Source organism: Boleophthalmus pectinirostris, unplaced genomic scaffold, assembly GCF_026225935.1.
Source record: "Boleophthalmus pectinirostris isolate CB_2022bp ecotype Guang Dong unplaced genomic scaffold, ASM2622593v1 HiC_scaffold_20, whole genome shotgun sequence".
NCBI classification, from domain to species: Eukaryota; Metazoa; Chordata; class Actinopteri; order Gobiiformes; family Gobiidae; genus Boleophthalmus; species Boleophthalmus pectinirostris.
The window spans coordinates 20,451,992-20,475,696 of record NW_026571153.1 but is presented as its reverse complement, the minus strand read 5'-3'; the positions used below and the strand labels follow the sequence as shown (position 1 = coordinate 20,475,696).

General features: G+C 36.0%; 1 protein-coding gene and 1 pseudogene across 1 annotated transcript; both read left to right on the top strand.

The window, feature by feature from the left end:
- The first annotated feature begins 140 nt into the window (after nucleotides 1-140).
- On the top strand, nucleotides 141-23,600 carry sat2a.1 (spermidine/spermine N1-acetyltransferase family member 2a, tandem duplicate 1). The gene is made up of 7 exons (XM_020937758.2): nucleotides 141-385; nucleotides 18,846-19,096; nucleotides 19,316-19,367; nucleotides 19,958-20,041; nucleotides 21,592-21,693; nucleotides 21,802-21,842; nucleotides 22,019-23,600. Exons 2-7 carry the CDS (start codon nucleotides 19,034-19,036, stop codon nucleotides 22,184-22,186), a joined length of 510 nt encoding a protein of 169 aa, XP_020793417.1. The 5' UTR covers nucleotides 141-385; nucleotides 18,846-19,033; the 3' UTR covers nucleotides 22,187-23,600.
- LOC129409963 (5S ribosomal RNA) lies at nucleotides 20,300-20,417 on the top strand (annotated as a pseudogene).
- Nucleotides 23,601-23,705: the final 105 nt, after the last annotated feature.

Here is a 23,705-nt window from a genome sequence, read left to right as displayed (position 1 = left end):
ACAACCGTTTTAAACAGCGTAGGCGCGCGCACGTCACCCTCGTGGACGCGCGTCATTTGCGTTTGAGTTGCGAAGGTGCGCGCTGATTGGCCGAGAGCAGCATTGAAGAGGGGGGAGGGCTGCGGGGAAACAGCAGTGATCCAGGTTTCAAGAGAAAGTGACTGTTCACTATAAAGTGCTCAAAGCCAGATTTGGAGCGCATACGTCCTTTGAAATGTAACAGTGTTTGCTACGTAGGTCAGCTGGAGATCTTTTGATGACTAAGAATTGTGTTCAGTCATGTACTAATCAGTGATTCTCATCTCCATTCTTCTCCTCAAGCAAGAAGTAACTGCATGCAAGGGCTTTCAGACAGCTAGAGGCCCAAGTGAAAGTGTAGTATCAGGTAAGCTACAGTAACAGACTCTACTCAGTTTACTGTTTGGTTCAAGACACTTAACCCACCTGTTAACATTGTCTAGAGTTCTGGCTCATTGAGAGAAATATATTTTTTTTTAAAGTTAAGATTTTTTAGTTTCAATGCAATTACAATACAATAGATTTGTATCTGCCAATACCCAATATTACAGAGACTGAAAACAGCATTTATTTCCTATAAGCAAGAAAATAATAAAATAAGACAGAACTGATCCAAATGTGTTATGGAGCTGTTATTCATCTCTGAAGACCAACTCTGTGTAAATAAAAATTCAAATATTATAGACTTTCTGAGTCAACTACCACCAGTAAACAGTCTTATTTGGAAGCCAATATCCCGTCCAGCAATTTTTTCAGTATCAGTGCCAATGTCTGATACCCGTATTGGATCAGTGCATCCCTAATAAAAGTGCTTTTGGAAACTTGCTTTTCAATTGGCCTTAAGACTTTTTTCTGATTAGAGTAAGTATAGACCAGAAATAGGCAGCACAGGATTTCTTCAATAAATCAAAAGTTACTGGTAACTAGTTTTACTTTGGTAAAGTCATAATTCAATGTGTGCAGTTGTATCTCTTTATAGCACACTCAATTAAACTGTCAAAAGAGAGCCTGGCTGCAATGGCTCTGAAAATAGTAAAGTAATAATTATGTGACCACAGTATGACAATATGAATAATTTTGTACCAGCCCAGTAATGTCTCATAATTTGGGCAGTGATGATAATGTTTTTAGTTACACCCAAATTAAAATGTGTTTTGTAACATATTCTGATACACTGTCCAATCAGAGTACTGTATTCTGAATGCTCTGAATACTTTTACACTGAGTTGCATTTAAATTTTAATTTAAGAACATGCCGATCTTATTTTTGTTACTCTGTTTGTTATGCATTTGTGTATGTCCAATTAGAGATGAAAAATCACACATGCACTCACCACAAGAGCAGTGTTTTCTGTTGTCCTCACTAATACAGTGCAGTTTAAAGTCAAAATTGCATGATGAAGCACCACCATGAATCCTTTTAATTTAGGATACAATACAACCATGTGAAAAAGTAACTGCACTGGAATACAGTTACTCAAAATTAGTATTCAGAATATGTATTCAGTATGCATCAGAGAAAAGTATGCACCGTTTGTGTCAAAACCAAACATGGCTGCTTACACATAAAAAAGGAGCAACATCTACATAAAATACTGAGAAACAGTGTCGATTTTTATAGCATCAACAATAAAAGCGCCAAACTATTACTTATCTCAGGTAAAAGAAGTTATCTAATTTGTTCTGAATGTTATGATAATTTTAAAGTGGAGATGTCTTCCACAGTTAAGGGACACTCAAGAGGAATTTCAAGTTTCAATGGAGGATTTTCATGGTCTATGGTCCAATTCGAACAGAATGTAGAAGAGACTGGCTGGTCAAGCAACCAAGTCTGGAGGGAACTTCACAAATGTGCACAAACAGCTAACCTATTTTCAGTTTTGACATATAGGGGCCAAAGCAAACAGAGACGTGTTTGAGGTACTGTGTGACTGCCTTCTGCTGTAGAATCATCTGAAAGCCACTACCTGTCATTAACATCACATTGCGTCACTGGGTCTTGTTAATGGGACCACTGGCCTCTTTGGCGCAGCTCTGCCCTTCATGTTTGTGCTGAAGGCATTCAGAACAGTGGCAGAGGAAAACCTTAAATGATACCATGTGTGTTTGCATGTGTGGCGGGCGTGGGGGAACAGAGGAGCCCCTGTTTCGTCTGGGTCCAGCCCAACAACAGTTAAGTTGCGCACGTCACGCCCGCCCGCTGCACACTGGAACTATTCTGGGGCAGCTCTGACATAATGGACCATCTTAGACTCACCGCCCTCCTTACGCACCTCAACGTCTGTAGACCAGAGTTTGCCTCATACTGTGGCAAAGTACAGATCCTGCACTTTCTGTGAAAACAATTTATCATGTCGCGGCTGACGCATGTACCTGGAGCCTATAACAAGAATAAAAAACAGCATATTGTTAGCATATACTGTCTGTATATGCAGTTCAGGGAGGATTAGTGCCTTTGTCCTTGGCTGAACTTCAGTAAGTTTTAGCATATTTGTTCATTTATTTATTTATTTTTTCGATAGGATGTTAATGAACAGACATGATACAACATGAATGTAAACATACCAAATTATACCCAACAGGGCCAAACTAGAAAATATTGCACACTCCACTCATTACATTGTTCCCATTATTGCACAATCTGAAAATAGTATAATATTATATCAGTATTAAATTAAATCATTTCTCTTTCCATCTTTCAAGATTTATCCAGTTTTGGCACTGGCTAAAAGGTACTTTGGTTTTCCAACATAATCTGTGGAAGTAAAAATGTTAAATGGGTGTAGGCCTGATTTGTGTAGGGGAACACAAGTGTGCTTTGATGTAGGCTTATTGTCAAGTGTGCCTTATAAAAAGTTATAATTTGAAAAGTTAAAAACATAATTTAGTTTGAATTTTTTAAGTTTGAAATGAACTTAGAATACTATAGAACTGTGTTTATATGCACTACCTCGAATTGCCTTTAGTGTGAATTATGATTAGAGGGCCCTGTGGGATCTTCAGTTCTGCAGCCTTACTGGGAAAGACTGTTCTTATAATACCAACATTAGTACAACAACTACTACTACTACTACATCAGCTCTAAGACCAGTTTGTTTACCCTGGCCATGTAGCTAATGTCAGCTTCTCCTAGTCCTAATGAAGTAAATTAGGAAAAGCGTGGGTGTGGCTGCAGTCATTGAGAATCAAAATAAATGATGTGACTGCTGCTGGAGAGTGAAACCAGAAGCTCTCAGTCCTCATGGGAAATTATTACAGCTCAGTACAACAGTAACAAAGTCTGTAGATGTAAATGTGTGAAAAAAGCATGTGATTCTGCAAACTACACTTAATATTTTAAACTGTGGTTAGATAAGAAAGGAAATGAGTGAAAAATAACTATTAAAGGTACACTGTGCAACTTTGTCTCTCGTTTGTTTCTTAATACTTTGGTTTAAATCGTCCGCAGTATGGTATCAAACTCATCTGTCTTGCATATATTCAAGTTCAAGTGTTATTTATTGTTCTAAAATATCTTAAAAAAAAACATTGATTCTTACTGTGAGTACAAAAATCTAACTTGTAATTTGACTTCATGGAGATTCTTAAGTTTATGGCTATACTGTGGAACATTTTAGGCACATCTTCATGGAGACAAGCAGGTGACGGACCCTCCACCAGAGAAGTTACACAGTGCACCTTTAACACTGATTCAATTATTCTCTATAAGTAGGAAGCAACAAAAGAGTTACTCCAGGGGATACTTGCGTGCTTCTTCCAGTTTTCCTAGAAAGATCAGTTTAGTGGCGTTAAATCGCTTCTGGGAAAGATCGCATGTTTACAATTGTTTCACTTTGGTGTCACGAACTTACCTGAAAATTAACATTATAAGAAGATTAACTTAAGAAACAGCTGTTCGTGTTTTGTAATCTACAGCACACTTCCCCTTTTTGTCCCCTCTACAAATCACAAACAGCATCAGTAAAACGTACAGTCTGTCACTGATCTGATCTAGTCCCTAAGTTTGTCATCTCATAAACCTTTCTATCTATTCTAAACTACTGAAGCTGGTTCCTTATTGTCATTCAAATCCTGAACTTTTACCTACATCTGTGCGTTGCATAAAGAACATGCCAGGCAACTGAAAACAAGTGTGTCAACAAATCCAATTGCGCGTGTCTAAACTTAAAATACGTGTGTTTGATGTTGTACCTTTGCCAACAGAAAGCACATGTGGAAAGATACTTGTTCTTCAGTAATTTATTTAAATGGATAAATCGTGACATTTGGACAATGCAATCAAAGTATCTCTAAAGGGCCCATATTATGCTATTTTTTGATCTACGTTATAATGTTGGTTCCTCATCACAACAATACCTGGAGTTGTTTCATTCACAGATGTTTAATACACAAACTCTGCATATTTAGGCTGAGTTCTTCTCTCAAACAGGAAAGTTTTTCATCTCCATGCACCTTCACTAGAATTTGGATGATTTCAGCCCTGGAATTGCCTGTCTCTACTGAACAAAGCATAAAAGGTTGCAGTTAAGTTGAAAACTACAGTTTCATGACATCACAAAGTTAAACAGAGCGTTTTGAGCGCTGGAGATGTAGACAGATTAATGTGAATGAAACAAAACACAACTCCAGATTTGTTTTAGAGGAGGTAACAACATTATAACATGGCTTAAAGTTCACAAGAGTAATTTGTGCATTATAGGACCTGTATTACCACATGACATCACGAGGTGGAATAGAGTGTTTTGAGAGAAGTTTGAGAGAAGAACTAAATACGCAGGGTTTGTTTGTTAAACATGTGTGAATGAAACAAAACACAGCCCCAAGTAGTTTGTGACAAGGAAACAACATTATAACAGATCAGAGAATAGAGTATTATGGGCCCTTTAAATGTCAAAAGCCAAATCCCATGACAAACTAAGCATTCACTAAAAGGTGTACACATTCATTGAACTATTGCTGCTCCACTTTGCAGGTTCTGATTGGAAAGGGTACATCATCTAATTCCTCTAACCTTCCCAGTTTTTTATTGTCTCCTTCCTGAATCTCACGCTCCCACATCAGGTTCTGTCCATGGGAGGATTCACCTGGAAGAAAGCATGTGTACAAAGAATGCCCTGGAGTTAGACAGATTCAGTGAAGGTGTGTTGTGTAATGTTGACAGTCAGCTGGTGCAGGTTTTCTACTGTGAGCATGACTTTTCAACAAAGAAAACAAAGGGCATCTCTGTACATGCTAGAGATGGCCTGGAAAACTTTGTAATAGCATCTATCATGAGCTCAGAGTAACAGCTGCTATAAGCAGTAGTGGATTACTTAAGTAAAAGTACAGATACCAGATCAAAGAAACACTCACATGTATCACATGAAAAAAATCTACTTAAATAAAAATATTAAAGGACCTGTTTAAAAATGTAAAGTATTTCACATAGATTTTGAGGTCTAATAAAGCTTCAAATGTAGAGGTTTTGATACAGATTTGTGTTGAATTTTGTTCAACAAAAACAAATTAATCAATTTTTTTTCCTAGCTGTTTTTATTTGTATATTTATTTATTTTTTATGCTCAAATAAAAAATAACCCCTCCGCCTTTTCTGCAGGTCTCACACAATAATACTTTGCCATTTCAGTCCTGTAGAAAGTACAGATACCTGCTTTCAAAGTAGTGAAGTAAAATGTATCTGCTTTAAAACTTATTCAAGAAAAGTACAGATACCTAAAATGTTTACTTCAGTACAGTACTTTACTTTTACTTTGCTACATTCCACCACTGGTTATAAGAGTGATTTAAATAACTTTAAATAATTTGAGAAAATAAACACCCTTTAATGAACAAAGAAATTCAATAGAACAATAACACAGCAATGTCATTGTGAGTTGTGACCTGCATGATGTCTCAACACAAGCAAATCCCTTGATGTGTTTACATCCTGTGCTCTGGATGAGACAGAGTTCAAAGAATGTACTATGACCATAACAGGCTAAAAGAATTGTTCTAGCACACTGAATAAAGTGGGATTATTTGGCACACTGGAGCACTTCCTGTGTGTTACCACATGAGAAGAACTCAGCATAAATATGCTGGGTTTTTGTGTTAAACATGTGAATGAAACAAAACACAACTCCAAGTATGTTTGTGTTGAGGAAACAACATTATAACATAGATCAGAAAATAGAGTAATATAGGCGAACAGATAACATTCAGTAGAAGTTGATTTTTTTTTTTTTAAGCATTTGAGGAATAAAAGACTCCATGTTACAATCATTTTAAGGCTTTATTTATATTTTGGGGTTCAAAGTTTGTTCATATACAAATTATTCAAATTAAATTTAAAAAAGTTTATTGTCAATTCTTCATACCAAACATATGAAGACTCAAAAATTGTGTTTCTCACCCCCAAGCATTTAAATAAATAATAATAAATGGAAAAGTCAAAGTATTGTTTGGGGAGACGCAGATTCCTAGCTTCGTGGCAGCCTGGTGGTTAGAGAGAGGAGAGAGTTTAGCATCCTAACAGCCTGGTGGATGAAGATGTTAGTGAGTCTGGTGTGTGGGAATGGAGGCTAAATTGATTTCAGTTTATACATTTTTATCACATAGTTTTGTTACTGTGTAGCTGCTAACGCAATTGTACTTTTTCACAATTGCCAGTATTTCTTATCTTCACTCAAATGACTTCATCTTGAGCTGTGTGCTGTAATACCAGAACATCCCCTCTTCTTAAGAAATCATATCTTTTCTAAAACTTCAGCAGCAGGCGCTGAATATCAGAACAGGAAATGTCTCACTTGGACTGAAGACAGTTCTTTTGTTCTGTTAGCTGGCCTCTCATCATTCCCGTTACCACTTTAGTCCAACAAAAGCAATGAATATGGTTTACAAAAGAGATGTGATTGTAATCCATTTAATATTATTGGCCTATTTAAAGGTCCTATATTACACAAAATGGATTCTTGTGAGCTTTAAAACATGTTAGAATATGTTCCCTTCTGAAAAACATACTTGGAATTGTGTTTTGTTTCATTCACACATGTTTGAATAACCCTTTTTAATTAATCTGTCTACACTTCCAAAGTTTAAAATGCTGTTACACCTTGTGATGTCATGAAGCGCTAGTTTTTGAGTTATCACCTACTTTTATCTTTTTGTTCAGTAGAGACTGAAAATTCCAGGGCTGAAATTCTCTAAATTATTCTAGTGAATTTATGTGGAGTTTTAAAACACAGTGAAGCACTTCCTGTATTGCCACTTGACATCACAAAGGGGAGCAGTGTTTTTCATTTGAGAGAAGAACTCAGCCCAAATATTCACGATTTGTGTGTTTAACGTGTGAATGAAACATAACACAACTCCAGGTATGTTTGTGATGAGGAAACGACATTATAACATAGATCAGAAAATAGTGTAATATGAGCCGTTTAAAAGCCACTCTAATCTTGCTTACATTTGATAGTTGGAGCTGATCCAGACTTTGATGGTTCATTACAGAAAGCTTTAAGTGGGAGGTGATTTCCCCAGGATGTTGCTCTAGCAGCATATGTGGACTCACTGTTTGGATTGGAGATACGCTACGTGCATATCACTACAGGCTTCTATATTAGAAACACAAGGGTTAGTGTGTCTGTGATGTGCAGGGCGGAGGTCTGGTAAACATATGGGAATATAAAAGTCAAATGTTTCAAATTCTTTCACGTTGTCATCTATTTATAACAGTGTAATGTAGGGCTCTGTGATATAACCAACACACATTAAAAGTCCTATATTTCACAAAACTGACCATGTAACCCTTTGTTATTTTAATAGATCCCTGGTCTGTCTACACCTCCAAAAATGGAGCACTTCCTGTGTTACCACATAATATCACAAGGTGGACCAGAGTGTTTTCTGTTTGTGAATGAAACAAAACACAAGTCCAGGTATGTTTATGATGAAGGAACAGATCAGGAAATATTGTAATACGGGTCCTTTAAGTTTGCATTAGTTTGACCTAAAAAATTGTAGCTTACATAAAATCATATGTTAATGTGTGACCAACTAAAGATATCATAAATGTGTTGTCATTGTAAAAGAATTATGAGTAAAAGTACACAGAGTTGTGCATAGGAGTGATTTGTGAGAGTTGCTGGTAATATTGCAGTAGCAGTAAATACAAATGAAATGTACTTCACATCCTGTATCAGACGTGGGTTACTTAAAGTGGATAATGATTTAAACACTGAAGTAATGCTCCCTCTTTGACATAGTACAACTGTATGATATAATATTGATACTTTGAAGCTGTCATCAACATTCCCTGGGGGTGTGATGCTAACTGTAGGCACTGCTCTGTCTGAAGCTCTGTTATTCAATCTGAGCTTTGTTTTAACATGATCTGACCAGACAAAGCTTTAGTTAGAACTACAACATGTGAGATGATGTGTGCTCTGTGCTAATGTCTGCATCATGTCTCCATGGTAACTACTGAACATTCCATCATTCAGATACATGTAGAACACCCCCAGCATGATGTCAGTGCAAAGTATCAATACAAATTAAACCTTTACGCTTCAGTTCCAGTCAGATGACATCAAACTTGTAAACCTGAAACATTGTCTCTCCCTTGCACAGACATGTCAGACTGTCTCATAGTGTAGAAACAGCCCTGAGGACATCGCCATGACGTTATTTATACTTTATACTATATTTTTACTCTGCTCGGTTACATTTACTCAAGTACTTTAGCAACAATTTAATCTGTCTCCAGTGGGAAACATGTGGACAGGAAATATGATATGATATTTTGTTTGCATTTTGGAAATTGGCCTATACTGGATTTTGTGCACTATTAAAGGTGCACTATGTAACTTTTCTGTCTCCTTGAAGATGCTATTGTTTACAGTAAAATTATCAATCTGGAGACAATTTGTTGGTGGCACCAGGTCAAGAAACAGGTCAGATCTGTTGAGAGGTGACCCCAGGGGCAGTTTAAATTTGTGTTTTGTCGAGGGAGGTTGAGCAAGAACAACACTAATTAAACATTAGTGTTTAATGTAATTAAACATTAATAATGAAATAGAGATATACAAGTTTAATGTTATAGTGTGAAACATTCCAGCCAAAGCAATAACATATCCATAAGACAAGCAGGCGGCCCCACACTAAGGAATGTTTCACAGTGCACCTTTAAATATTTTGTCCTTCCAATTACATGAACTTTAAATCATAAATCGGATGTTATGTCCAAGCTGTTCTTGTACAATTACTCTTACATGAGCAATGTCTGGACCACTTCATAAGATTGTGTTTTGAGAGAAGTTTGAGAGAAGAACTTAGCCTAAATACAAAGGGTTTGTTTGTTAAACATGTGTGAATGAAACAAAACACAACTCCAAGTATGTTTGTCACAAGGAAACAACATTATAACAGATCAGAAAATAGAGTATTATGGGCCCTTTAAATGTCAAAAGCCAAATCCCATGAAAAACTAAGCATTCACTAAAAGAGGTTGCTGTTCCACTTTGCAGGTTCTGATTGGAAAGGTTACATCATCTAATTCGTCTAACGTTCCCAGTTTTTGTTGTCTCCTTCCTGAATGCCACACTCCCACATCAGGTTCTGTCCATGGGAGGATTCACCTGGAAGTAAGCAGGTGTACTAACTAATGCTAAATTTGGTGACTTTAACTTTCACCAATTAGATAATAAAATCATCCAAAAAAATAAATAAATAAACCCAGGCTATCACACTGATAGATGGTGCTTGTAAAAATCATGAGTTATGGGGGCAGTGTATATAAGATTTACAGTCAAAGATGTTTGCCAGTTTCCCGATAGTGAACTTAATTTAGACTTTATATCGGTCAAACTCTCTCCTCACATTTACAGTAAACCAGGCACATTTTTATCTTTCCTGAAATTCTACCTGACTTGTTATTCATTTGCTACAAGTTCCCCGTCAGAGTAACACAAGATCGGGAAGGGCTCGGAGTGAAAGAAGGAAGTGCTAAACAATGAACACAAAACACAATTCCTAAACTCTGTATACTACTTCTCTTACTTTTGAGAGCTGCTTTACCATTGAGGTATTTCTGATATTGGTCAGTCAGCTACTTACTGTTTCTTATTTATACTACTAACTGCTGTTACTTATTTATTTATTTTTACTTTTTGAACAAATTTTACTTTTACTAATAATGATACTTCTACAACTTAAAGATATGTATTAAAAATTGTACTTAAAATTGTTATAATGTTTTAATGTCATTACTTCTGCAAAAACACATCCGGAGTTGTGTGCTGTTTCATTCACACACGTTTGAGTAATCCTTTATTATTAGTCTGTCTACATTTCCCAAACTCAAAATACTCTGATCCACCTTGTGATGTCATGAAGCAGTACTTTTCAAAATAACAGCTACCTTTTACTTTTTGTTCAGTAGAAATCAGCAGTTCCAGGGTTGAAATAATCAGAATGATTCTAGTGAAGGTGTAAGGAGTACTGGAGTACTTCCTGTATTAAGGGGAAGAGAATGTTTTCAGTTTGAAAGAAGAACTCAGCCCAAATATACAGGATTTGTGTGTTAAACGTGTAAATGAAACAAAACACAACTCCAGGTATGTTTGTGATAACAGATTTGAAACATTTGAAACTGTACACATGCATGGGCTGGTATAAAAATATTTGTAAATATTGTTAATAACTTAAGTGCAATTCTTTTCGAGTCTGTGTGAATGTATTATGTGTACAAACTGTGTAACTTTTCTAGTGGAGGGTCTGTCAAATGTTAACTTCATAGAGATGTTATTGCTTTGTCTGGAATGTTTCACAGTATGGAATTAAACCTTTCTATCTTCACGGAGACCAAACCAGACCAAGTTACAGGTCAGATCTGTGGAGAGAGGAAACACTCACAGACAGAATACCTGTTTTTGTATGTGTTTTTGAGCTATACAACCACCTGTAATTTAATAAATATAAGGTAGAGCTGTTTAAAAATGTCATACTGTGGAACATTCCAGGCAGAGCAATGATATATCCATAGAAACAAGCAGGCGACGGACCCTTTAGTGCACCTTTAAAAACATAGAATTCTCAATGTCACCTCCCTCTGCCTTGTCACGGTGCCTTGGGGAATTCAGCAGGAGTGAATAAATACTGTAGCAAAACAAAACATGCGCTCGTGACTATATAAGGCAGTGAGTGGTACCATGTGAGAATAAAGCATGACACACTGTCTGCTTTGTGGTTTTTATTATCTTTAAGACAGGGGTCACGTCACTCTGAGGATGAGCTAATTTCCCTTTTTGTTCTTGGCACAGCAAGTTTGGGTTTAATAACAGAGGAGAGCGGACCAGAGGAAGTGTCTCGGGCAACTCCTTTAAGCACATCAGGTTAGCTTGGCACAGAGCAGTTTTATAGCAGGAAAGTTACATAACAGGGCTTTAAACAGTGGTGGAACATAACAACTAACTTAGACTTCGATTTAGACAAACTTTATTGATCCACAGAGGAAATTATTTGGACACAGTAGCACATATCACATTATAATATAATAACAAAGAGCAAAAACATAAATGGTAATAATAAGTTCAAAATAAGTAACACAAATAACAAGAGGCTGGTGTCAAATAAAACATAATTATATAAATGTATATGTACAATTAAAAATAAAATATACATAGAAATATAGTAATACAAATATCTCTCAGCTATGTACAAGAAGTCGTAAGAAAAAACAGAACAAAGATGAAATAGTGATGGACATGATGAAATACGATGAAACTAAGTAAACATAGTAAAGTACTGTACTTAAGTTAAAAAAAAAAATACATATCTGTACTTCACTTAAGTATATCTATCTATATATATTAAGTTGATACTTTTTACTTTTACTTCACTACATTTGAGACATTTTTGAACTAGACTAAAAAAATAAAAGTATTTTTTTATTATAGTTTAAGACCTGCTGAAAAGTCTGAGTGTTTATTTTTTACACATTCATACTCTGATCAAACAAAAATATACAAATAAAACCAAAATTCAGATTCACTTGTTTCTGTTGCAAATAAAATTCAGCACATTTTTTAGATTTGATTGCTAGATTTGAAGTGTAGTGAGAACTCAAAATCTGTGTGAATTACTTTTACTTTTTATTGTTTAAGCACATTTTTAAACATGTACTTTAATACTTTAAGTTAAATAGATTTTTTCATGTGATACTTATACTTTTACATTAGTTTTTTTTTTTTTTTTTTTTTTTTTGATTTTTTTTTTTTTTGCTCTATTATCTAAATGTAATACCGGTACTTCTTCCAGCACTGGCTTTAATGGGCAGTGTTTTCCCATGCGACCTCAGCCTCGATAAGGAAAGTCGAAGGCGTTGTTTGAATAGTCTTATCCCTAATCTTGGGTGTCCTGCTTTGCTTTTAGCTTCAAACTATATAGAGCTGTGCTGCTGCTAATTATGGAGTTTGTGATTTTTAAGTAATGTCCATACAAGGTGAGCTAAATGCTAATGTTCCACTAGCAGATAAATATGGTGGTGTTGATTGTATTGTTATCAGTGGTGGAATGTGATGAAGTAAAAGTAGTAAAGTACAGTACTTAAGTAAACATTTTAGGTATCTTTACTTTACTTGAGTACATTTTAAAGTGGGTATTTTTTATGATTGCTTCACTACATCTGAGAGGAGGTGTACTTTCTCCACCTCAAGTGTTTTTTTTACTATTATTTGAGACCTACTGAAAAGCCTATGGGTTTATTTTTAACATTTTCATTCATTTCATTTGAGCAAACATAAATATACAAATAAAAACAGCTAGAAAACAAAACATCGATTCAGTTGTTTCTGTTGAACAAAATTCATCACAAATCTATACCAAAATCTCGACATTTGAAGCTGTATTTGATCTCAAAATCTGTGCTGCTTATACTTTTACTTTTTACTCTGTAACTACATTTTTAAACAGGTACATTTACATTTACTTTTACTTTTACTTAACTAGATTTTTTCATGTGATACTTTTACTTTTAGTGGAGTATTTTTTTTTTCCTGTACCCGTAAATTGACTTAAGTAACAAAATTGTGATTGTTTTCCCACTTTAACTCAACCAATCAACCAGCCATGTCCAATCAAAACCAGACTAAACAGGAAGAAGGGAAGACTTCCTGGTCATTCCTAAGAAAACCATAATAAGATGCAATTCTTATGTTGTAAAAATATTCTTTAATGTATTTTATAGTAACTATCTAAACTTGTATTTCTGGACAGCGTGTTCACTAACCTTAAAAGGACAGAGTTACATTTTAAAGAGCCCATATTACACCATTTTCTGATTTATGTTATAATGTTGTTTCCTCATCAGTAACATGTCTGGAGTTGTGTTTTGTTTCATTCACACATGTTTAACACACAAACTCTGCATATTTAGGCTGAGCTCTTCACTGAAACAGAAAACACTCTGTTAGTCACACTCTGTTGGCTATATTTTTTATATATCTGTTCCACTTTGTGATGTCATGTCGTAATACAGGAAGTGCTTCAAAGTGTTTTTAGATTCCATACACCTTCACTAGAATCATTTGGATAATTTCAGCCTGGGAATTGCTAATCTCCACTGAACAAAAGGTAAAAGGTAACTGTTAACTTCAAAACTGCCACTACATGACATCACAAGGTGGAACAGAGTATTCTGAGATCTAGCTTTGGAGATGTAGACAAACTAATAATAAAGGATTAATCAAACATGTGTGAATGAAACAGCACACAACTCCGGATGTGTTTTTGCAGAAGTAATGACATTAAAACATGGTTTAAAGCTCACAAGAGTCAATTTTGTGTAATATGACCTTTAAGGGTAAGATTTGCCAATGCAGTGAAAGAAAATAGAACTTTCCTTATGACTGACGCACACATTGGCCGTTCTTCCACTGTGACCTTCAGAGTTGCCATTATTTTTATGTACTTGGAGGTGTAAATAAAGTCAGGAGTTATGCAACAGATCCTTTTATTAGAGCTGAATAAAACGTTAAAGGTGACTTTATTCCGCACAGTACTTGCAGAAATAGTAGTTTGCAGTTGATGGCCATAAAAAATGTTATGGTGATGTGAGATCAAGGCTGGCACACAAAAAAATTATGTAAAAATATAAGTCATTGCAGTTTATGTAAAAAACATATTTAGGCATAAAAAAGACAAAAAAGTTATGCCATTGATTTTGTGTTTTCTTATCCTCCACTTGTTTTTGGTTCAGTTAGAAAACATGTTTATGGATTTCAGAATGGAATAGAACATTTATATAAAATGTCATAGTCAAATTTTCAAATTGTCCCACTTTATCCAAGTTCACCCTAGTTATGTAACAATTTCAATATTAGGCTCTATAATTACCAATAGTGGGTCATGTTATGCGTTTCAGATCATCATTCATCATTAAAAGGTCCATATTATGTTATTTTCTGATCTATGTTATAATGTTTTCTCATCAAAAACATACCTGGAGTTGTTTTGTTTCATTCACTGCATATTTAGGCTGAGATTTCCTTTCAAACTGAAAACACTCCACCACCTTTAGATGTCATGTAGTAATACAGGAAGTGCTCTACTGTGTTTTTAAACTCCACTCATCCACAGAATCATTTTGATGATTACAGCCTTAGAATATCTAGTCTCCACAAAAAGTAAAAGGTAGCTGTTAACTTCTGCACTACTACTACTGACTACTGCTTCATGACATGCCAAGGTGGAACAGAGCTTTTTGAGCTTTGGAAATGTGGACAGACTAATAATAAAGGATTACTCAAATATGTGTGAATGAAACAAAAACACAACTCCAGGTATGCTTTGATGAGGTAACAGCATTCTAACATGACTTAAAGCTTACAAAAATAGATTTTGTGTAATGACGGACCTTTAATCTAAACTGATAAAAAGGTCTCATGCAGGCTACATAAAAATATTCCTACATTGCTTCTGTATGGTCAGTTCTATCAAAACAAAACAGCTGTGTAATATGTTAAACACGCTTTAATGGCACATTCATCACCAGCTTTCATTTATAACCTTGATTTCTGCTTAGACATGTTTCTTTTGAAGGTTGTAGAATGCAGTACAAAGCCTCCACTCTCTTCTTTTCTCCTCTGACTAATGTTACTGCTGGAGCTCTGGCACGGAGCTGTGCGTTGTCGGCGGAAAACGGTCAGCCAGTGTCATTACGCACGTCACACGCACTTCAGGAGGCCGCTGATGAAACCGAGGGGCAAAGAGCTCTGGGTTTTTGTTTTTTTTTTTGCTTTTTCCAATCAAGTCACAGCCGCGCTATTACTCAGACGTGTAGGACCCCGCTCTGTCGGTTAGACCTAAAAATAGCCTTGTGCACGGCTTTATTTTTTCAGGAGAAGAGGCTGGACTTGGAGGAGTGGGTGAAAAATTCCCCAAGCTCCACACACCATTTCCTCCCCACCCTCTTCTTTACAGAAAGTTACTGTAGTCTGGTTAATCTGGGTTATTTTTAGACCCCAAAGTAAACCTTTACCCAAGGCCTATTGGTGTGTTTTGAGGTTATCAGTGCTGGAAGAAGTACTCAATTTTGTTACTTAGAGCTGCATTGTGTAACTTTTCTGGTGGAGGGTCCATCTGATTATTTTCTCCATGGAGAACTGTTATTGCTTTGTCTGGAGTGTATCAAGTTACAGGTCAGATCTGTGGAGAGACTCTGTCAGAATGTCTATTTTTCTCAGTATCTTTGGGCTGTAAAACCACCTGTAATTGAATAAATATAAGGCAGAGCTGTTTAATGTCATACTGTGGAACATTCCAGGCAGAGCAATGACATCTCCATAGAAAACAGCAGGTGATGGAGCCCCAACCAAAAACCAAAAAAGTGCATCTTTAAGTAAAAGTACAGATACTAGTGAAAAAAAAAATACTCACATAAAAGTAAAGGTATCACATGAAAAAATCTAATTAAGTAAAAGTATTAAAGGACCTGTTTAAAAGTGTTTCATGCAAATTTTGAGTAAAAATTTAATGATTTTGAAAAAGATTTGTGATGAATTTGGTTCAACAGAAACAGCTGAACCAATATTTTTTTTCCAAGCTTTTTTTTTCAGCAGGTCTCAAATTATACTGAAAATACTTTAACTTTTTAGCCTTGTCAAAAAGATGCGGAGTAGAAAGTACAGATATCTGCTCTCAAATGTAGTGAAAAGTAAAATACTCCAAGTACAGATACTATTACTTAAAGGTGTACTGTGTAACTTTTCTGGAAAAGATCCGCAACCTGTTTGTCTCCATGAAGATGTTAATGCATTGGAAGAAATTGTCCACAGTATAGTACTAAACTAATACAGGTGTTATTTATTGCTCAAAAATATCTTTAAAAACATTTCTTCTTATTGTGAGTGGAGTCGCCTCTCCACATCTTTATGGAGACAAGTAGGTGATGGACCCACCGGAGGTTATTTTGACTATTTTGGAGAACATTTACTGTTTTGAGTCCAAAACACGTGAGAAGGGACCGACAGTCACTTCTGTTGCTGAATCAGTGAACAGTTATTCCTTCGAGCTATTACAGCTAATCGACTTCACATCTGCTTCAGAGTCTGTGCTCACAGTGAGTCATTATCTACTGTTTAACTAACAAGTCAAACACAGAGGAGGAACATCAGTCACTTTAATACACGATTAGAAAGATACAATCACAAACTCTGATCGTTTATTTTGTAGTTATTTTGGGGCTTGTCAATAATGTTATGTAAGTGTATGAGCAGACTGTTTAAAGGGTCTATATTACACTATTTTGTATCTATGTTATAATGTTTCCTCATCAAAAACATACCCAGAGTTGTGTTTCGCTTCTTTCACACATGTATAACACACAAACCTTGCATATTTAGGCTGAGATCTCAATCAGAATCAGAAATCCCTCTGTTCCACCTTGTGATGTCATGTAGTAATACAATAAGTGCTCCATACATCTTCAATAATTTGTGTTTGAATTTTATCCCTTTAATTGCCTGTTTTTATTGAAGAAAAGGTAAAAGGTAGATGTCAACTTGAAAATTGCCACTACATGACATCACAAGGTGGAACAGACCATTTTGAGCTTTGGAGATGCAGACAGACTGATAATAAAAAGGATTACTCAAACGTGTGAGTGAAAAAAACACAACTCCAGGTATGTTTTTGAGGAGATAACAACATTCTAACATGGTTTAAGCTCAAAAGAATTATATTTATGTAACATAGGACCTTAAATTCTTAATTTTTGAACACATTTCTATGATAAAGTGATCCATCAGCACACATATGAGGGCTTCTTGATTATATAGAGGGGATATTAGCTTTAAACAGAGATAAGTCAATGGAACAAAACACAAACTCCTTTAAAATAATAAACTGATATACTTTATATAGTCACAACTGCCCAATCTGACCACCAAACACCAAGTAAGTCAGGTAACATGTTTAGTTAACTGGATAAAAAGAGAAAAGATTGTGGTTGCATGCGTTTAAAGGTCCTATATTACTTTAAGTTGACTCTTGTGAGCTTTGAGCCATGTTATAACGCTGTTACATCATCAAAAAACATACCTGGAGTTCTGTTTACTTCATTCACACATATTTGAGTAATCCTGCATTATTAGACTTTCAGCATCGCTAAAGATCAAAATGTTCTGAGATTGGAAGTTCCAGAGCTGAAACTGTCCAAATGTTCGTTAGAGAGAAGAACCTAAATATGCAGGGTTTGTGTGTTAAACATGTGTGAATGAAACAAAACACAACTCCAGGTATGTTTGTGATGAGGAAACAACATTATAACATTGATCAGAAAATAGTGTAATATGGGTCTTTTAAATTGAAATGTTCTAATTAATTACAATGAATTATAGCCTGCATAATTAACTTAAAATATAGACTTTTCCATCAAAATGAATTCAAGGATTGTTTTTACACCCCAGTTAGTCCATACTTGAGTCACTTCAGGTTTTATTTCCAAATTCTTTACACATCATAATAAAGTGTGAGTAATAGGCTACAAATATGTCATTTTCTTCTTATGCCCTTTGACCCTAAATTCTTGTGTAAAAATGGAAATATAATTTTCACTTTGAAATTATTTTTGGGAAAGCACACTCAGAAATAGCGCCCACTCCAATATGTGCTTGATATTTTTTGAGAGATATTCTGTGAGATATTAGTCATCTCATCGTCAGTGAACTTCCTCCACAGATGTCGGGGTCGAGCGTTCATGTGGGTGAAACATTGTGAAGTTATGATGTCAGGGATATTTTTGGTTTCTAATTTCACAGAATGAGGACAGATCATTGTGAAAAGATCAATCTGAAAATGAAATGTACATTATTACATTGGTTCTCAAACATTTTACACCAGGAAAATATTTGGTCTCTGGAGTACCACCAGATCTGTTTAAATTCCCAAAGAGCTCTTTGAAGAGAAAGGGTCCACGCTCAACTGTGTCCAACTGGACCTCTAGAGGCCTTAATGATTATTACACCAACAACGCGCGTTTAGACAGCCTCAAAGGGGGGATTTAAGACCATAAAAATTCAATTAAAAACCTTAGACATGTCAGTAGACTTGATCCTGGTTAAACACTACCTCAAAAGTGCTAAGCATAACATCGGCTACCCATGTCCTCTTATAGGCTATAATTAGGACCACTATATTGTAGGACTAGGCCTATGTTATTTGCAGACACCATGCCAGTAAATGTATTTAAGGACAATGACTTTTTATAATGAACAGAAAACGTTATGGTCTGAGGGATTTTTTTTTTTTTTTTTTTTTTTTATGTTGAATGCTTACATTTCTTTTAATTCTCAAAGTATTAGGCTAATGTGTCAGCCTTCAATACCAGTGTAATTGGTCTCTACGTCACTTTACGCACCGTCCTCCAGCACGTTTCTCGTCGTTTCCGGTCCGCATCCTTGTCAGCAGCATCCGCGCCATCCGTCAGTGAGCACTGCAGCCTCATCAACCCACATCACATCACCGGATCACCGTATTTAGAGATATGGAGTTCACCATCCGCGCGGCCAACGTGGACGACTGCAAGGACATCGCACGTATGATCACGGTCAGTCCGACCGCACCTCACGTGACTGGCGGGCCCTAGGATATAAGCCTGAAAGAAAGAGGAAATATTTCATTAAGTTCCTCTTTACGTCATCTCCATATCAAGTGTCCTCCCTCGTGTCCTGATTATTGGAACATGTTGGAATTGTTTTCCAGTAGGCCTCGTTAATCTAATGTCCCAATCTGATTTGTAGCTCAATGAATAATGTCTTTCTTACAGGAACTGGCAGAATATGAGAAAGCCATAGACCAAGTAAGAATCACACAAAAAGGTATGGATAAATCACATGAGAAATATTGATTTACTGTTGGATACAGTACAATCAATATCCATTATAAATGTAAACCATGACTCGTTAAAGAGCCCATATTACTCTGATCTGTAATGTTTTCTCATCACAAACATACCTGGAGCTTTGTTTTGTTTCATTCACACACACAAACCATGCACATTGGGGCTGAGTTCTTCTCTCAGACGGAAAACACAGTTTGAGATAAATGTCAGAATGTGCTCCACTGTGCTTCATACACTTTCACTAGAATCATTTGGATATTTTTTTATAATTTCAGCTCAAGAATTGCCTATCTCTGCTCAACAAAAGGCAAAATAGCTGTTAACTTGAAAACTATCACTTCATGACATCACAAGGTGGAGCAGAGTATTTTGAGCTCCGGAGATGCAGACAGACTAATAATAAAGGATTACTCAAACATGTATAAAGGAAATGTTTTTGATGAGATAACATTTTAACATGGTTCAAAGCTTACAAAGTCAATTTAGTGTAATGCAGGGCCTTTAAAAATACACATAGTTACATTGCTGTGTGAGAACTGAAACTTAACTTAACCAAACTGTTCCCAGATTTGGAGCAGGATGGATTCTCAAAAAACCCATTCTTCCATGCGATCATCGCTGAAGTGCCAGAACAGCACAAAATGCAAGAAGGTGAGAAAAAATGTTAGCAAATGCTGTTCCTTTAAGGTGCAATGCGTTACAGCACTACGCAACATCTGTGGAGTCTCCACTATTCACAGAAGGTATCATTGTACTTTTGAGCAATAGATACAACCATAATGAATAACTACTAGTTAAATGTCATATTATGGAATACTCCAGGCAAAGCAATAACATCTCGATAGGGTCAAGAAGGTAGTGGACTCTGTTCATTAAGTGGGACAGTTCACTTTTAAATTGGTCAAGGATGATCGTGGCTGTATCAGCTTGTCAAAGCCTGATCTCATCAGAGCTCAGAAGCTAAGCAAGGCTGGGCCTGGGTGGTATTTGGCTGGGAGACCGCTGGGAAAATCAGGTGCCACAGTGGGGCACCAGAGGCAAAAGCTGTTGTTGTGTCTTTGGGCAAGACACTTTACCTACATTGCCTAGTAAGAATATGGTGTCTGTGTGTGTATAATTGATGGTGGTGGTCGGAGGGGCCGATGGCACCAATTGGCAGCTTCACTTAAATGATGATTAACGATTGATTGATTAATTAATGTAAGAGTTCACATTAGTTTTTGCAGCTATTAAACTCCTTCTATGTAAATATCTTGACAGGGTGTATTTGATTCCTGTTGTGTAAGTGTGACCTTCTTCTTGCGCATCTCTTATGTAACTCTTTTCCATGTGCCACTTAACTTTTCCCTTTTTCCACTGCCCACCCATTCAGCTACATTCTGTGGTGAACCTATTCTACTGAAGCAATACACATTGAAATGCTCAAGACACTGAGCTGTCCAAGCATTTTGTATCAGTGATAATAGTATGCTACAGGGTTAAGTATTGAAATCAGATACTAAGCAACGCTAAAACTAGTATGCTCATTTGAGCAGGTATCGATACTAAAAAAGTGACATTCACAGGGCAAAAATGAACCTTTCCTGAATGGTTTTAGCTTGAGCTGTATCAGAACAAGTGTGAGCGCACATAGACTAGTATATGCCCATGGACCACTATGGAACATACCTGGACAAATGAGAGCATACACAGATATAAGACCACATGGTAATATAAAAGAAAGTACTATTATTTACCGTAGAAAATGTAATTCTCTTGTCTGAAGAAAGAGAGTTTTTAATTATTATTGTGGTACTGGAATTGACTTTGAGTACTGAGTCTGTTTAGTTACAATTTTAGTATTGTGAGAACACTGTTATGCTAATACAGGCCCATCGACAGAGATTTCTGGGCCTAGGACAAAAAACCCCACCTACTGCCCTGTGCTAATATAACAGTCTAATTTGAGATAGGTGAAATTGATGTATGTCTGTTTTGTAGTAGTAATTAGATTGCTTGACAGCATGGCTGGGGTGGAGGTCTTTAGAGTTAGATTGTTCTTCCATTGTCTGGGTGGGTTTTGTCTGGTTTCTCAAATTGTCGACCACAGTTCAATGTTCAATTAATGTTAATGTTATAAAAATGTATGTTTAGTGTAAAGTAATATAAATATGATTGGTTTAATATCATTGTTTTGACTTGTGTGTCTCTTGTCATTTCAGGTCATACCAAGGTGGGATATGCACTTTATTACTTTTCCTACTGCTCATTTAGAGGCAGAGCTGTTTTCATGGAAGACTTATATGTGATGCCTGAATTTAGAGGTACAATGTTTTTCATAACATGGCAAATATGTATAGAGACCAATATTATATCTATAATTTGTTGAAACGGTTGATCACAAAATGTACTATATTTCTTGTATCTTTTAGGGAAGGGTATTGGCAAGGCACTAATGAGCAAAGTTGCACAGGTAAGTGAATAACTGTTTTTTATCAATCATATACATTTTCACACCTTACGAGCTAGACGTTTAATTCCCTTCCTTAATAATAATACTTTAAAAAAAAAGGTATGACAGAGAATGTATTTCACAAATAGCCATTTGATGAGACTTGTTCTAATGATTTTGTCTTTTGTGACCTAAAGCTTGGTTTAGCAGCAGGCTGTCAGCAGCTGAACTTCACAGTTTTGAACTGGAACAAGTCGTCTCTGGACTTTTACTTGAATCAGGGGTGCACTGACACCACAGCGGAGACAGGATACCACTACATGTGCTGTAAAGGAGAGGCCCTGGAGCACCTGGCCCAGCCATAACACAGCCATGAACCATCTTTCAGCATCCAGGTTTAGTCACACAGAGAAATGGCTCCATCTAGTGGCCAGCTGTAAAATAACAAGGGCAACATAAAAATGGTGCATTTACTGTACAAGGCCATTACAAATATATGTATTCATAAACAGAATAATCAGATAACCCAATAATAATATCTGATTATTGCTGTATTAACATGCACATCACACAAACACATACACCTACATGTCATCTCAGTATGAAAGTACAACAAAAAACTTCAAGCAATAATCTCATCAGCTCATCAAATACATGTTTACTAAACAAACTTCACATATATTATATTATATACATCCATTATATACACTGACCCGATAACTAGGGGTTTGGGCTGGGTACTAGTCTGGGTAACTAGTCTAGACTCAATGCCATGCACTTTAATTTAATTCACTTACTATAAATTTGGATAAGACTGTGAAGAAGTGACTTGGTTTTAGCAATATTCATAACATACTTTCACTTGTAGGATATTTTTGCACAAGTATAAATATATAAATGTGACATAATGCACAAATCCCTGTTATGCAATAAGAGTTATAGACTGTTTATGGAAAATATTGTTGTCAATGTTGCACAATGCTGTATTTGCACTGCTTCATTTATTGGTATAATATTACAGCAAAACACAGTGGAGTCATGTGGGTTCATTGGACTGGTTCTACAGACTGAACTGAAAATAGCAGTCTTGGATAAGTCTCTTGTCTTTAATCCTGTCCCATTAAACTCAGAATGGCACAACCCCCAGCCACTGTTTTAAATCCAGTTTGATTTTTAAAAGAGATCTTTATGTATCATGTCCAAAAATGTAATGAGAACAGTCTGACTGTCTTTCCTCTCTCTCTAAACAATAGGAACCACTGAGACTGTTGGGAATGCTGGAATTTGAGTGTTGTTTACCAAAACTAGGAATTGTTCTGTGTTATTTTTCCTCATTATGTTTGAACAAACCGACCTAGCTTTGGAAAACAAAATGTAATTGTCTGCCATGGTCTCTTCCAAAAGTCCACCGCATGCACATATTTATATTTGCCTAGTTTGAAACTTCAGAAATCTACATCTTAAGATTCCCACATGCATTCTTCAAGTGATTTCCAAATCCAAGTTTTTAGAGGTTGTGTGCCAGTTTGAACCCAAATATGGCTAAAAAGTTAGTGTGTTGAGCTTACCTTAGGACCTAACAATATTTCTCAATCTTAGTATTTTCAAGTCTATTGTGAGATGCTACTGTTACTACTTACAATATATTTTTATGTCTTAAATATTGCATACTCAGGTATATATTGTTTAAAACTGTGTAGACAGATAGTCTTTGGTTGAGGGCAAAAGTTTGCAATGATATATGTTTTCAATTCAATAAAAGTCAGTTGTATGTGGGAATTCATGCTTTGTGCATTTGCTTCTTTGGAAATGTGAAAACAGCTCTTATGGAAACACACAGAATGGCTGACTATATTAGGCTGTATCTGTTTTGTTTCAGGGATT

Excerpts from the sequence above, each read along its gene's own strand:
- sat2a.1 (XM_020937758.2), top strand. The coding sequence starts at position 19,034 with ATGGAGTTCACCATCCGCGCGGCCAACGTGGACGACTGCAAGGACATC. Across the intron at positions 21,694-21,801 it reads TGTGATGCCTGAATTTAGAG|GGAAGGGTATTGGCAAGGCA; the intron begins GTACAATGTTTT and ends TGTATCTTTTAG. Across the intron at positions 21,843-22,018 it reads TAATGAGCAAAGTTGCACAG|CTTGGTTTAGCAGCAGGCTG; the intron begins GTAAGTGAATAA and ends TGTGACCTAAAG.